The following is a 13,399-nucleotide window of genomic DNA, read 5'->3' as shown; positions in this document are numbered from 1 at the left end:
GGAGAAGACCTGTGGGGGTGGGGGGGGTGCAGCCACTAGCCGGTAGGAGGGTAACGTGGGGGCGACATGGATGCTGCTGGGAACCTGCCAGGGTGCGGGGGCTCCCCTGTCCCACGCCAAACTGGTGAGATGCTAATGCAGCCAGGGACTGGGGCTTCATGTGAGGGGCTGACTTCATGGGGCACTGGCCCACCCCCGATGCCTCCAGGTCAAGTTCTGGGGCAGGGCCCCCACGCCAGCACCTGCAGCTTGACTGGGGGACACTCGCACCCCCATGATCCTTCAGGGCTTCCCCCCCCACTCCTCTCGTGAATGGGATCATCCAGGGACCCCAGCCAGTGCTCGGGGGTGGTTTAACTGGCTTCTGTACAGGTGCCCACGGCCAAGGGTCCTGGCCTGTGACCCCTTCTGGGGCGAGACGGGAGTCAGGTCCACAGGTGCCACCAGCAAGCCCCGCCCAACCCAAGCGCCCAGGAGCTGACACCTCCTTCTCCTGACTGCCCGAGAGCGGGTGCAGAGAAGGGACCAGAGGGAGTGAGCTCCCCATCTTGGGCCCCGCTCAACCCCCAGACGACTCGAGGGAGGTGAACACAGGCAACTAGCACTTGGAGAATTCACAATGTTTCATTTCAGACCAACCCCTTGCTGTGGTTCGCCAGGACATCAGCATCTGTTCCTGTCACCGCAGGCATGGAGCCACAGGCCATGGACGCTGTTGCAGTGGCTCGATGTTCTCCCCGCCCTAGAGGAGACCGGCAGGCGGCTGGCGGAGGCATGCAGGGGCGGCGTGCGGTCAGACTGCCACGCCGGCTCACATCACCGCCTCCATGTGCAGGATCCTCAGGGCCTCGGAGATCTGGACGCTGGTGTCCATCTGCCCATACATGCCCACCAGGAAGGCCCGATGCAACAATACTGCCGCGTGCTCTGTGTGGGAGACAGGACAGGACACGTCTGGCCCCGATGAGCTTGTGGCTCTTGGAAGCAGGGCGTCTGGGCCCCCCTGAGAGCCAGGCGTCGGGGAGCAAAGGCCTTGGGGGCACTAGGCGCCCTGGGTGGGCCAGGCCGGGCTCACCTTGGCAGAGGAGGGTGTACTCGGGCAGGTTCCTGAGGGCCGTCTGCACCACCTCGAAGTCCCGGCTGCCCAGGCAGCACATGAACGTGGGCAAGAAGTCTGCTGCAAAGCTGAGAAGGCGCACACTCAGGCAGGCACCTCTCCCGCACCCGAGATCGCCCTGGAGAGCCTCGGCCAGGACCTGAGCTGAGGGGGCCCAGACAGGGCTGGGGTCCGGGGTGCTGGGGATGCTGGGCTTACCTGGGGTTGTTCTGGATGGAGCGCAGGGCCAGGCCGAAGGCCAGGTTGCGGCAGGGCTCCTCCGCAGAGCTCATCAGCCGCTGCAGGTTGGTCTGCGGGGGGTGGGGGTGTTACTGGGGTTCCCCTCCTGGCAGGAGCTCAGCCACTCAGCCCTCAGGCTGCCGACAGCAACCACAGACCGTGCTCCCCATGCCCCCACCCCCACCGCTATGGCCTCAGGACACAGGGTGGGAAGCACTGGTAGTCTGCAGGCTCCAGCCCAGGCCAGGGGTGGGCTCCCGCCTCAACTGTGAGCTCCTGGGGCAAGGCCAGGTTCAGACGTGTGGTACCCCATCCCCCGGCCTGGCACGCTTCCTAACCAGAAGGCTGATGGGCTCCCCTGGCCCCCAGCTCACTCACCGAGAAAAAACCCAGGATCTCCGGTCTCCGCCGAGACATCTCGTCTATGTCGCTCAGAACTTCCAGCACATCTGAGACAGCCAGAGAGGCACGTGAGGGCCACGTCGTGGCTGCTGGACTCAAGGCCGGACCTGTGTCCCCACGCAGCCCAGAGGCAGGAGGGGGCAGGCCCTGGGACCAGAGCCTACGGTGTGGCAGGACCCCAGGCCATGCTGGCCCTCACCCCGCCTGTCAGGCAGGGGCAGAGTGGAGGCTCCATAGGGACTCTGGCCAGTCCCTGGTCCAGCCTCAGCAGAGGTTCCAGCAGAGGGACCCTGTGTTCCGGCTGCAGTACGGCCCCTCAGAACGCTGGTGCCAGGACCTCCAGAACCTTCCATGCCACCTGAGTGCTGGATAAGCCCAGGAGTCCCCAGTGTCTCCAGATAAAAAGCACCAGGACTTAGGCTAGCTTCCCAGTCCCACCAGGCCAGCGACCCCAAAGTGTAGGTGCTGGTTGACTGGGAGGGTTTTGGAGGTACAGGCTCCCCAAACCCTTGTCTGGCAGGTCTGAGGCACCCAGTGGTCTGTGCTGGAACCCCCTGCCCAGCTGCCTGTCCCTGGCTGCCCAGAGCCACTCCCACTGCGAGGTAGCACCCAGCTCCCAGAGATCCTTTCTGCACAGGGACACCGACCCCCAGATGCACGGCCATTTCTGGGGGTCGCCAGCACCACGGTATACCCAACAGCCCAAATTTGTGCAGCTGCCCTGCCCTCTGCTCCCCTCCCCTGCACACGGCTGGCCCTCCCCCTACCAGCTGCAGTCAGGCCTCCCTTCTGCAGGTCCCCCTCAGCCCCGGGAGTCCCTGATCTCCTGCCGTCTGCAGACTGCTGCCCCGTCAGACCACCAGCCAAGCTGTCTGTCCTTGCCTCGAGCCCCTGCGTCTTCCCTATAGGCCCTCTCTGGCCCCTGACCGTGAGGAGACAGCCCTGCTCCTCCTGAAGCCTGGCAGGGACCCTGCTATCTTCTGGAGAGCCACGGCACCACAGAACTCCGATGGGAGCCCTCCACCCACCAGGGGCCGACCTGGCCTGCGGGAGCCCGGCTCCCAAACTCACCCTCAACAGTCTGGCCCCGGGAAAGCCTCTTCATGTAGGGGGCCATCTCTGCCGCTGTCAGGGGGGTGAACAGGGAGACGCTGACCAGGGGCAGGGAGCCGGCCGAGCTCTCATCTGGAAGCCAGGAAGTCAATGCCGTCAGGCCAGAGGTAGAGACAGCCCACTCCGGGAGCACAGTCCGGCCAGGGCCTGCAGGGAGGTCCGCCCGGGGGAATGGCCTGCCAGCACTCAACACCCAAACTCCAGAACCCGCCTATAAGCAAGGGCTGTCCTTGCCAAGCAGCCCCTGGGGTCCCACACAAGCCCAGAAGATACGGCCACTGCCCCAGGACTGAGCACAACGCCCAAGACACAGTGGGCGCCCAATAAGGGTGTGGGAACTGTGAGCCCAATGGGACCTGCCCCCCAAGCCTCTCAGCCACCGCATGGAGCGCGACCTCACGGCAGGCGCAGCGATGGCCCAGCTGAGGCCCAGGCATGCCCACAGACACCGGATGGTCCCGAGGGCTGCCAGGCCTGCAGAACCCCCATGGGCCCTACTCACCCTCACCCTCCTCATCCAGGCCCCGGTCGGCTCTGCCATCTCTGCTGGGAAGGCTCAGCCCTGCAAGGAGGGACTTGAGCATCACCAGGTCACTGCTGTCGAAGGACAGGTCGCTGGGGAGAGCACAGGTGCTCTGTGAGGAAGACGCCACAGACGGCAGACAGGGCGGGGAGGAGGGCGGGCGTGGGAGGCCAGAGCTTTGGGAAGCGGGTTCAGAGCTGCGTGGCCCCAGCCCCCACCACCCTGGGCTCTGGCACTGCAGGCCCCCTGACCCCGTGGCTCGGGAGGCCCTCACCCCTGCAGCCCGGCAGTGGGACCCTTGCCAGACGGAGCCCGAGTGCCCGAGCAGGCCAGGCCGGACGCGCACACACACTCACTGCAGTGCGTCCGCGTGTTTCTGCAGGAAGGCCACGGCCGCTGGGGCATTGCAGGTCACGTACTTGTGGGTGAAGTGCACGAACTTGTGGATGAAGGGCGCCAGGTGGCGGGAAGACTTCCTGTAGCTCTGCAAAGCAACAGCCTTGTGTTCACAGCCGGAGCACCCCCGCCCTGCCCCCGCACTTGCCCAGGAGGTCTCAGGACGGACCATGGATGCCAGCAATGCCTGTGCTGAAGATGGCCTTGCCGTTTGCGAGCCACCGGTGCAGCCAGACAGGTGTCTAACGGGCACCGACAGCAGCCGGCCACAGAGAAGGCAGCACTGAGCACGACCATGGCTCCTGGTCGGCCCTCTGCAGAACGCGGGCCTTCCCCGGGCATGCCACCAGCGAGAAGCTGGTCCCCAGGGCGGGCAGCAGAAGCCACTAGAGAGGCCTGCCCTCGATCAGAGCCCATGTCCTGTGTCCGCCCTCACCCGACAGCCTCGGGCAGAAACGTCAGGCCAGGCCGGGCAGCGGAGGGGGCCGCAGGAGGAAACAGCGGCCAGAGGAGGGATGGGACACATGGGTAGGGCCGGCTGAAAGCCCGCGTCCCCACCGCCCAAGCAGATGCAGGCAGCAGGACGCACCAGAAGCAGGCGGACGAAGGAGCGCATACAGTCCCACAGCGCCCCCTGGTGCTCGTTCTGGAACACCTGCGGCTGCAGAAGCTCCAGGACCCCCAGCACGTGCAGGAAGAAGGTCAGGTGGTTCTGCTGGCGGAACTCCTGGAAGTTGAGGTGGGTGCGGCCGTGAAGGAGCGCAGCAATCATGGGCAAGTGCCTGGGGACGACCAAGAGCGCTCACTGCTCCGTGCCCCCAGGAATCCAGCACCCCTGCCTGGCCCCGCAGGAAACCCACACTCGGGGACATGACAGGCAGGCACACGCCAGCTTCCCCATGGGGTCTGGGGCTTGCAGACATGTCCCCTTGCAACCTGGCCACCCTGTCTGTCCCACCTGATTCTGTCTCTAAGGCGCTGTCTCTCCCAACCCCCGCCCCAGGGCTCTCCCGGCCAGGCTCTGCTTAGTCAGAAAGCAGCCGTCACTGCCCTGCACTGTGCACGGCAGCTTGCAGACGCAGACCCCATTCCTGCACAAGCCCCCGAGTGCAGGAAGAGCCCCCAGAGGGCCTGCCGGGCCTGGAGTGGGAGGGGCCCGCTGGGGCGCCCGTACCTGAGCAGCAGGATGGGGTGCGCCACAGCCAGCTTCCGGCAGGCCATGTTAGCGTCGGCCACTCTGTTCTCCGAAGACCGGGAGTCGCTGGTGTCCGCGAGGAGGGTGATGAAGCGGTGGATGAGGCCGTCCAGCTGAGGGGATGGGGGAGGTGAGCCCCAGGGGCCGCCCGCAACTCTGGTGTCTCACATGCCTGCCCCCCACGGGGCCTGAGTCCACCATGGAAGGGCCCACGACGGGGCTCACTGGGGGCGGGGCGCCCCGGGTCCCCCAAAGGCCTGGCATGGCCGTGCAGTGACCAGAGAAGCTACTCACCCCCGGGCCCCCTGCTTTCTGGGTGCACGAGGGGCACGTGCCCAGACAAACTCCAGGGGGGGTTGCCTGGGAGGGGCTGGGGCGGGGCGTGGGGAAGCCCGGGTGGGGGATATCCGAGGGACGGGCCCCTCTGGCGCACACAGCCGCCACTGGGCCCCAGGCTGTGTGTCTCCGACGCCTTGGGAAGGAGACACAGGGGTGCCGGCGGACGGCCCCTCTGCTCGCCGCACAGCCTGAGGGGCTGCTTGGAGGAGAAGAGACGGCTTCTGGCCCTTGGAGAGACGCGCTAGGCCGGGGGGGCGAGGTGGGCTCTGCCCTCAGGCGCCGATGGGGGCAAGGACAGCTGCCCGGACGCGCCAGCACTGCCTGCATGTCGTTGTCTTCCTCAAACCCGAGGAAGCGCACTTCTCCGCGACTCAGCTCGGGTCTCTACACCAGCAGTAAAGGATGGAGGCGGCCCCGAGCACCCGCTCATCAGGGCCACGCCGCCCCGCCCCTCCCCGCTCACCTTGCAGGTGCTGCCGCTGGTGGCCCCTCCGCTGTGCGGCAGGACCTCAGGCACGGGCACCCGCAGCTCCGGCCACTGCAGGTAGAGCTGCACCAGCAGGTCCCGGCAGCGCCTGCCCAGCACACTGCAAGACACGGGATCGGGCTGCGGGGCGGGCGGGGCTGGCAGGGCACCAGCCCGGGGCGCCTGTGGGCAAGGGGGCCCGAGCCCTCACCTGTCACCCCACTGCTGGATGCAGCCCGTCAGGTGCGCCGTCACCTTCCGGACGCTCTCGTCGTGCCCCCAGCAGCAGCTGAGCAGCAGGGGCAGCCGGGCCTGGAGGAGGCTGCAGGCGGCGGCGTCCCCGTCCTGGCTCCTGGCCTCCGCCTCCGCCAGGATCAGCTCCACCAGGCCGATGAGCTCGGCCGCCTGCACCCGCAGCACCAGCTCCTCCCGCCGCTTCTGCAAGCAGCACCGCGGTCAGCGCCGGGGTGGACAGGCCGGGCCCGCGCCTGTCCTCTCCCCACCCTGCAGGGCAACGCGCCCCAACACCTGCCTGGGGCGTGCGCTGGTCCCTTCCCTGCCAGATTCGTGGAACGTGGATGCAGGCCCAGAGGAAGTCCAGAGAGGCTGAAGGGTCAAACCTGCAAGCACGTGGGAGCTTTGCCTCAGTGTCCAGGCGGGAGAGGAGAACAAACGGTAGGATGAGGCATGGTCACAGAAGTTCAGGCCACAACACCACCTCTTAATCAGCAATCTAGACGGGCCCAGGTCAGCTGTTCAAGGATGTGCACCCCTCCACCCCCCAACCAGCAAAACCAACTCCGGTCCTGCCCACCATCAGGGCTGCTGGCCACACAGAGGGGACATCTGAGTCCCCTGCATACGGCTTGGACGACAGCCACGAACACCATCTGAGGAGCAGACCGTCTGCCCTGGTGGTTGCCCAGAGCAGCCACACCTGGACCAGGTGGGCTCTGTATCCCCAGGGTTGTGACAGCCACTACAGGAACCCTTTCCAGGGTGCCAGTGGGGGGACGCCAGGCCAGATGCCCAGAGGGCCCCTGGGTGCTGCCGTCATACCACCTGGCCTGCCGGGCAGGGGTGCGGGGAGGGGGTGCTCACCTCTGCTCCCGGTTCTTGCCCAGCAAGATGTGGACACACTGGTGCAGTGTGGACCAGCTGGACTGGTGAGTGAGCAGGGCCAGCAGGTAGGGTCGGAAGGATGGCACCTGGGGGCCGGGATGACCTTTGCCCTGGGAAAGAAAGACACCGGGGATGGTCCCTGTGGGGCTGACTGGCCACCTGGCCCTGAGGCACCGGAAAGCAGAGGGAGAAGGCTGTTTCCAGAAAGACCCAGAGTTCCTGCCTGGAAGGCAGCCTCAGCAGTCTGTGCAGCATGTGGGGCCCGGCTGGGGTGTGCCGGGAAGGCCACGTGTGCTGACCTGAACCAGCTCCTCAGAGATAGCAAGTGCCCGTGAACAAAGACAACCAATCAACCCAAACCCCCAACTCCTGCCTCCAGAACATCCCCTGAGTCTTGTCCGAGGCCCCCAGCTGCAGGAGCACCTTGAGAGATTCACGGACACAGGAGGGTGGTGGGGGGGGTCTCTGAGACCCCCAGCAGCCCCCACAGTGTCCTCAGGGGACCCATCCCGGTGGAGTGCTGGGCTCCACTCTCCACTCCGCTCAGTTACGGTGTCTCCCATCCCGGCAGGAGGCCCTGGGCCACAAAGCTCTGGTTCTCCTCCCCCACACCCGCCCCGAGCAGCCAGATCTGGCCGCTGCAGCGACTGGTCACCGGGGACGGGACACCCATCCAGACCAGTGAGAGTCAGGCCCGGGTTTCTGCTGGAACCAACACAAAGAGACTGTCCAGGCAGAGGCTGCCGCGGGACCCCACCACACCCAGGGTCGCACCGGTCCTCGGTCCTCGGCGCAGAGCGCAGCCCACCTTGCCCCGGGAGAACAGCAGCCTCTGCTGTAGCTCAGGGCAGCTGCTGATCACCTCAGGGTCCAGCATCTCCAGCCAGTCGACGAGGAGCCCAGAGCAGGGACCCAGCTGCACGGCCTCCAGGCTGAAGAAAAAGCAGGGAAGGCTCAGCAACGGCCAGCCAGGGGCGCACACAGACCGGCCGCAGCCCCGCCGGCTCACCTGCAGCCGTCGGCTTCCGGATCCCCTGGGGCTGGGGGCTCCTTCTCCTGCAGCAGCAGGGAGCTCACCACGGCGACGGGCCGCAGGGTTGGGGACGCAGGGGCGGTGGCAAAGAGCGCGGCCAGCAGCTCCTCCAGGTGAGGTGACCCCCCCTCAATCAGACCCTGGAGGACTGTGGGGACAAGGGTGCTCCAGGTCGCTCCGGCTTGATGGACAGACAGGCTCCAGACCACCCAACTCCAGGACAGACAACCCCTGGCCCCCCTAAGGCCACCGAGGCCCCTGCATGCCCAGGCCAGGGCGGCTGGCGGTAAGCACTGGTTCTGGGGGTGGGCTCCCCACGTGCACATGATGCCAACAGCAGAGCCCGGGCATGGCTACTGTGCTGGGGGTGGGCCCTTCCTGCCAGACCGCCACTCCTCTCTACGGCTCCCGTTTCTGGGAAACCTGGGAGAACCTCTGCGCTGGCCGCCAAGCCGGGGGTCCTCCCAGTTCCCGGGCCCGAGGTACCTTTGCCGACAAGCTCGGGCTCCACGCTACACTTCTCCCCTGACTTAAGGGTGGTGACCACAGCCCGGACGGTGGAGCTGACCACCTCCGAGTCCCCTCGAAACGCCAGGGCCTCGGCTAGGCGCAGGAATCCACTCCGCACTGCCGGAAAGCATGGGTGTGAGCCAGCGGATAAGCCCTCGAACCGCCGCTCTGGCCCACCCTGTCCCGGGAGCCCCCGGGGCCTCGTGTGCGTTTCCAGCCAAGGATCCTACCTCGCTCCCCAAAGCCCTTGCTTTCCAACCATCAACCCTGTCCACACGGACGCCCCTCTGGGGCCCAAAGAGCCTGAGGGCTGACACCCCTGTATCAACGAGGCTATCACCCCCTCCCTGCTGCCCCCCACCCCAGGACGCGGCCGGCCCCTCACCGTCGCTGATCCTGTGGCGTGCGGAGTACTGGACGGCGAAGAGCTTGAGCTGTGCCTGTAGGGGCCCCCCCTCCCCCGTGGGGCCGTCCAGCCACTGCAGCATCTGCATGAGCACTTTGAGGAAGAGTGACGAGAAGCCGGTGTCCTGGGGCACACAGCGCTGTGGGGACAAGCGGCAGCTCAGCGTGGGCGCGTGGCCAGAATGGTCCCCGGCTGTCACCCTGCCCCTCCGTTTCGCACACAGCCTCTCCGAGCCCCCGGCTGACTGGGCACCCCACTGTTTGTGAGTCACTTCTGTGCAGCTTGGAGAAGAGACACCCCTGCACCCACAAAGGCACGTCGACACACTCACACGCTTGCGCAGACAGAGCAGTAGCTACGGTAGAATTACCACACCCGGGCGCACGTGGGCTAGAACGACTCCCGTGCCTCCTATTTCCTGGAAAGCTTCTGTCAGCAGAAGCGGGGGCTCCACGCCTGGCTCCGCAGAAGCCTGTCTCCTCTGTCCACTGAGAGCCAACCCCCAGGCCACGGAGGCACAGAGCTAGGGTGCTCCACGGGCAGAGGGGAGCAGCCGTGGACAGATGCGCAGCTCCGGGGGATACACCGCGGACAGCTGCAGGCCCCCGTGGACCCGGGCTCTGCGGCGCCCGCACCCACCTGGTACTGGCAGAGCTGGCGCATCAGGGGGCAGGCGAGGAAGTGGCTCCGGTGCATGGACATCACCAGGGCCCCGCTGTGCGGCGAGTTGAGCAGGGTGGCAATGGCCTGCAGCAGGCGCACGGCGACACCCGTCACCTCGGGGCTCCCCTGACGGACGCGGGCTAGCTCCTGGCCCAGGGCCTGCTGCAGCGCGAGGGCAGCGGGGCGGGCGCTGGAGCTCTGCCACCGGGGGCCTGGGCTCAGCGGGAAGATCTGTGCCAGAGCAAAGGGCAGCATCAGGAGGACACGCTCGGCCCTGGTGGGCCTGCCATGCCCTGCACTCATGACGGGACCGCTCACGCCCAGTGGGCCAGACCCTGCCTGGGCACCGCTGGCAGCTCCCCGTCCCTGCCAGAGGCCCCTAGGAGGCGCAGGGAGGGGACCCAGGACTCCTCACGGGCCTGCATGGGGAGCCCCATTAGGGCTGAGACCACAGGCAATCCCACCACCTGGCAAACACTGCCTGTTCCGTTCACAGAACTGGGCACCGACCCCAGAGGGTGTGCGGATTGCAGCCGGCGGCTAAGGGGCCCCCCAGGCACAGCCCGGACTCCAGAGAAACCACTGGAGGTAAAGAGTGCATGCGGGCGCATGAGCAGGAAGATGCATGCTCGGCAGCGACCGTCGGCTTGTGAGCAGGCGAGCTCCCACATGGAGGACCCCAGGTGGCAGGCGACGCATGTGCGGCATGTGGGGCAGAGGCACAGCCACAGAGCAGGGTGACGGCCGGGGGAGGAGTGCTCACACGGCTGTTCTACACACATAGCTCCCAGCAGGCTGAAGGCTGGGTGCCGGCCGCGGCAGCAGGAGCAGCGCAGGAACAACACCCACGTGGGCACAGCACGTCTGCCCCCAGGACGGCGCTCGGGCTGAGCACTTGCGCCAGCCGCACCTCCAGGCCCCGCCCCCCGAGCGGACACAGCCCAGCGAGGGGACCTTCCCGGCCGCAGTTCTGGATGAGCACGCTAAGGCCTGCAGCAGGTGAGCAGCCAGGCTGTGGTCCCCCCGGCTCCTGCCCAGCGACAGGCTCCCCATGGATGTGGAGTTCTGGGGTGAAGCCCCTACCCATCCCTGGGCCCAGGGCACCCCCTTCTGCAGAGCTTGTCCCAGGTAGCGGCAGCAGTACCTGCAGGAGCATGCTGGCCAGGTCGTCCTCAGGGCCAAGCACCCGCACCTGGGTCACAGCCCGGGTCCGCCCCGGTCCCGAGGGCTGCTCCGGGCTGCTTTTGGGTTTGGGCGCCTCTGCGCTGTCTGCAGAGAAATGGGGAGAGGCTTCAGCTGCTGACACTTCCCGGCCGGCCTCCAGCAGGGGACGTTCCCCCAAGCACCCCAGCCTCCCTCGGGCCTACTGAGGCCTAAAAGCAGCAGGGCCTTTACACAGGAAGCCAGACACTGGCTGGAGACGAGACTGTGCCCCAGGTCTCCCCATGCTGGCGAGTGCTGAGCTGTGAGGAAGGGGGACGGGTCGGTACCTCGCCGTGGAGGCAGGGAGGCTGTGAGCAGAGAGTGGAAGGTCTGGCCTCCGGACGCTCCTCTCTCGTGCTGAACTTCAACCAGGTGAGCCATGTAATCTGCGAGCCAGCAGCCAACAGTTAAACACCCGAGCCCCGAAGCAGCGACGGCCTCCCTATACCCCAGAAATCTGTGCTGGAAACACCCTGCCACCCAAACACCCCAGCACACAGTGTCGCAAGCTGCGCTATGGGATCTTTTAGCCAAGGACCCAGTCGCACAGAGCCCGCCCCTGTGGCTCCTATCTCCTCAAAGCCCAGAGCACACACGGACGCCGGGGGCGCAGGGCAGCCCAGCCTCTCCTAGTGTGCCCGCCCCCGGTGCCTCCCGCCCCGGACCGCCCATCGCACATGTTGGGCCGGAGCCGCTCAGTTGGGGTCTGCAGCACGCGCAAGGCCCCTGGCTCTCACTCTTGTCCATGATGTTCTGCTCCAGGGTCTGGGGGTCGTGGGCCACCGCCTGGTCCAGGTGCCGCAGCAGTTTGCTCATGCTGGACACGGGGATGCCGAAGGACTGCACGAACAGCAGGAGCTGCTGTGGCTCCAGGTCCTGCAGGGCTGAGAGGGGCGCTGGCTCGTGGAGCCCCCGCCCGGCACCCGCCCTCCCCGCCCGGCTCCCAGTGGGCTCCCCTACCCTGGTCCCTGCGGCTCCTTCCCTCTGGCCCCTGAGCTCCCCTGGAGTCATCGCTGGCTCCCCTACAGTGTGCCCTCCCCACACCTCCCACACTCAGCCCACCGCGTACCAAACTGCCTCCCAGGCTGCCCCCACCTGCCCAGGAGCTACCTGACCGGATGCCCACTGGCCGCTGTGGGACCAGTACTGCTCCTCAGGCGGGACACCCTGCAGCCACTCATCGTCCAGCAGCAGCGCAGAGGACCCTTCCCTCTCCCCTCGAACCCTGTCCTGTGGCACCATGTGCCCCTCCCTGCCTGCCTGTGAGGAGCTGATGGACAGGGGCCAGGCAATGTGGCGCTTGCCCCAAAGCCCAGGGTGGCCCCGGGCACAGAGGGAACCCCAGACGCGCCTGCGGGATGACAGACGCCTGGTGCCAACAAAGCTGCGGAGCTGTCCTCTCGCACGTGCGGTGGTGGGAGCGCCCAGCCCGGCGGGCGGCTCGAGGCCGGGCAGCCCCGTACCGGCGTCCACCAGGCGGGGGACCTCTGAGCGGATCATGCGCAGCTTCAGCCAGTCGGGCAGCAGCAGCGCCTCCTCTGACGTGTCCACCAGGAAGGCCGTGGGCAGAGGCTGCTTCTCCGGGAACCAGATGTCCAGCAGGGCCTGGAACTCGCCGTCACCGGCTTTGAGAGAGACGATGGGGTGAGCGGCAGGACAGCTCAGCCTCCGCAGCAAAGGCGCGCCGGGCCCTGAGGGACCGGAGGCGAGGCTGGGAGAGCCTCCTCTCCCTGCTGTGTCTGGGGGAACAGAGGCTTCACGGCACAGGAGAGCCAACGTGAGCTGCACCTGCTCCTGGCCTAACCCACGACTCCCGCTGAGGGCACACAGAGACTCAGAAGCTGGCCAGTCTACCTTGGGGGGCTGTGACATGGGCAGGCACCATCCCGGGCTCCTGGGCCTGGCTGAACCAGCTCCCTTCCCACTCCCAAGCTCCGAAGACTCCCCAGGGCTGACAGGAGGCCAGTCCCCCCCCTAGTCGCCCAGGGCTTGTGAACTCCTGTCCTTCTGAGGGGACACATCCTCTTCACTGGCCCCCAAGGGACCACCTTCCCAGCAGAGCCAGTGCCCCGCCTCTCCTCCTGGACACGAGCATGCAGCAGACTGGTCCACGGCAGCCAGCAAGGAAGGGACAGAGGAAAGGCTGCCAGGCCAGCAAGGGTGCAGCCACCTGGACGGACATAGGCCACGGCCAGTGAGGGGCAGGCCTGTGCAGAGGAGCTGGACCCCCCAGCTCTGGAGCTCAATGCACTCAGCAGACACAGCAAGGCATTGCCTCCCACAACCACTCTGCTATGGGCCAGGGTGACGAGGCCGGAGATCATAGGCTTGTTAACCTGCAGACCCTGCTGCCACCCAACGGGGACCTGCCCGAAACCGTGGTGGGTGCAGGCGCTCTTCCCGCTCCGCATGGTGGGGCTGGCACTCACGTGCCTCATGGAGGAGAAAGCCCGTTGGCACAGACCCCGGGACTAGCCCTCACGCACCCGCTGGCCACTCACCACGGGGTGGCCCCAACGTCAGGAGAATGACCATGGCGTGGACCACCAGAATGTGCATGGTGGCTGTCTCCCCACTGGTCCAGCGAAGGAAGACCTGGTCCTGGGACTCGGACTGCAGAAGAAGGGGGAGGGTGCCTGGGCTGTGCCACGGGGCCACCGGACAGGGGAGGGGCCCGACCCGGGGAGCAGCC

The 13,399-nt window shown here is 66.9% G+C and overlaps 1 protein-coding gene across 2 annotated transcripts in view; it reads right to left on the bottom strand.

Moving 5' to 3' along the window:
• Positions 1-607: 607 nt before the first annotated feature.
• INTS1 (integrator complex subunit 1) overlaps positions 608-13,399 on the bottom strand; it is a 29,024-nt gene continuing 16,232 nt past the window's right edge. For both annotated transcript variants that reach the window (XM_047714635.1, XM_047714636.1), the window contains exons 25-47: positions 13,209-13,320; positions 12,171-12,332; positions 11,445-11,591; positions 10,995-11,093; positions 10,649-10,773; positions 9,481-9,735; positions 8,821-8,980; positions 8,412-8,552; positions 7,902-8,073; positions 7,701-7,824; positions 6,872-7,002; positions 6,303-6,390; positions 5,982-6,208; positions 5,768-5,891; positions 4,945-5,078; positions 4,360-4,552; positions 3,731-3,858; positions 3,354-3,466; positions 2,810-2,923; positions 1,715-1,785; positions 1,316-1,407; positions 1,076-1,185; positions 608-927 (exon numbers count right to left, since the gene is read on the bottom strand). In XM_047714635.1, coding sequence (XP_047570591.1) covers positions 812-927; positions 1,076-1,185; positions 1,316-1,407; positions 1,715-1,785; positions 2,810-2,923; positions 3,354-3,466; positions 3,731-3,858; positions 4,360-4,552; positions 4,945-5,078; positions 5,768-5,891; positions 5,982-6,208; positions 6,303-6,390; positions 6,872-7,002; positions 7,701-7,824; positions 7,902-8,073; positions 8,412-8,552; positions 8,821-8,980; positions 9,481-9,735; positions 10,649-10,773; positions 10,995-11,093; positions 11,445-11,591; positions 12,171-12,332; positions 13,209-13,320 — 3,138 coding nt within the window. In that variant the 3' untranslated portion in view covers positions 608-811. The remainder of the gene's footprint in view (positions 928-1,075; positions 1,186-1,315; positions 1,408-1,714; positions 1,786-2,809; positions 2,924-3,353; positions 3,467-3,730; positions 3,859-4,359; positions 4,553-4,944; positions 5,079-5,767; positions 5,892-5,981; positions 6,209-6,302; positions 6,391-6,871; positions 7,003-7,700; positions 7,825-7,901; positions 8,074-8,411; positions 8,553-8,820; positions 8,981-9,480; positions 9,736-10,648; positions 10,774-10,994; positions 11,094-11,444; positions 11,592-12,170; positions 12,333-13,208; positions 13,321-13,399) is intronic.

Source organism: Lutra lutra, chromosome 18, assembly GCF_902655055.1.
Source record: "Lutra lutra chromosome 18, mLutLut1.2, whole genome shotgun sequence".
Classification (NCBI taxonomy): Eukaryota; Metazoa; Chordata; class Mammalia; order Carnivora; family Mustelidae; genus Lutra; species Lutra lutra.
The sequence above is the reverse complement of the archived record's forward strand: the minus strand, read 5'-3'. Positions and strand labels throughout refer to the sequence as shown.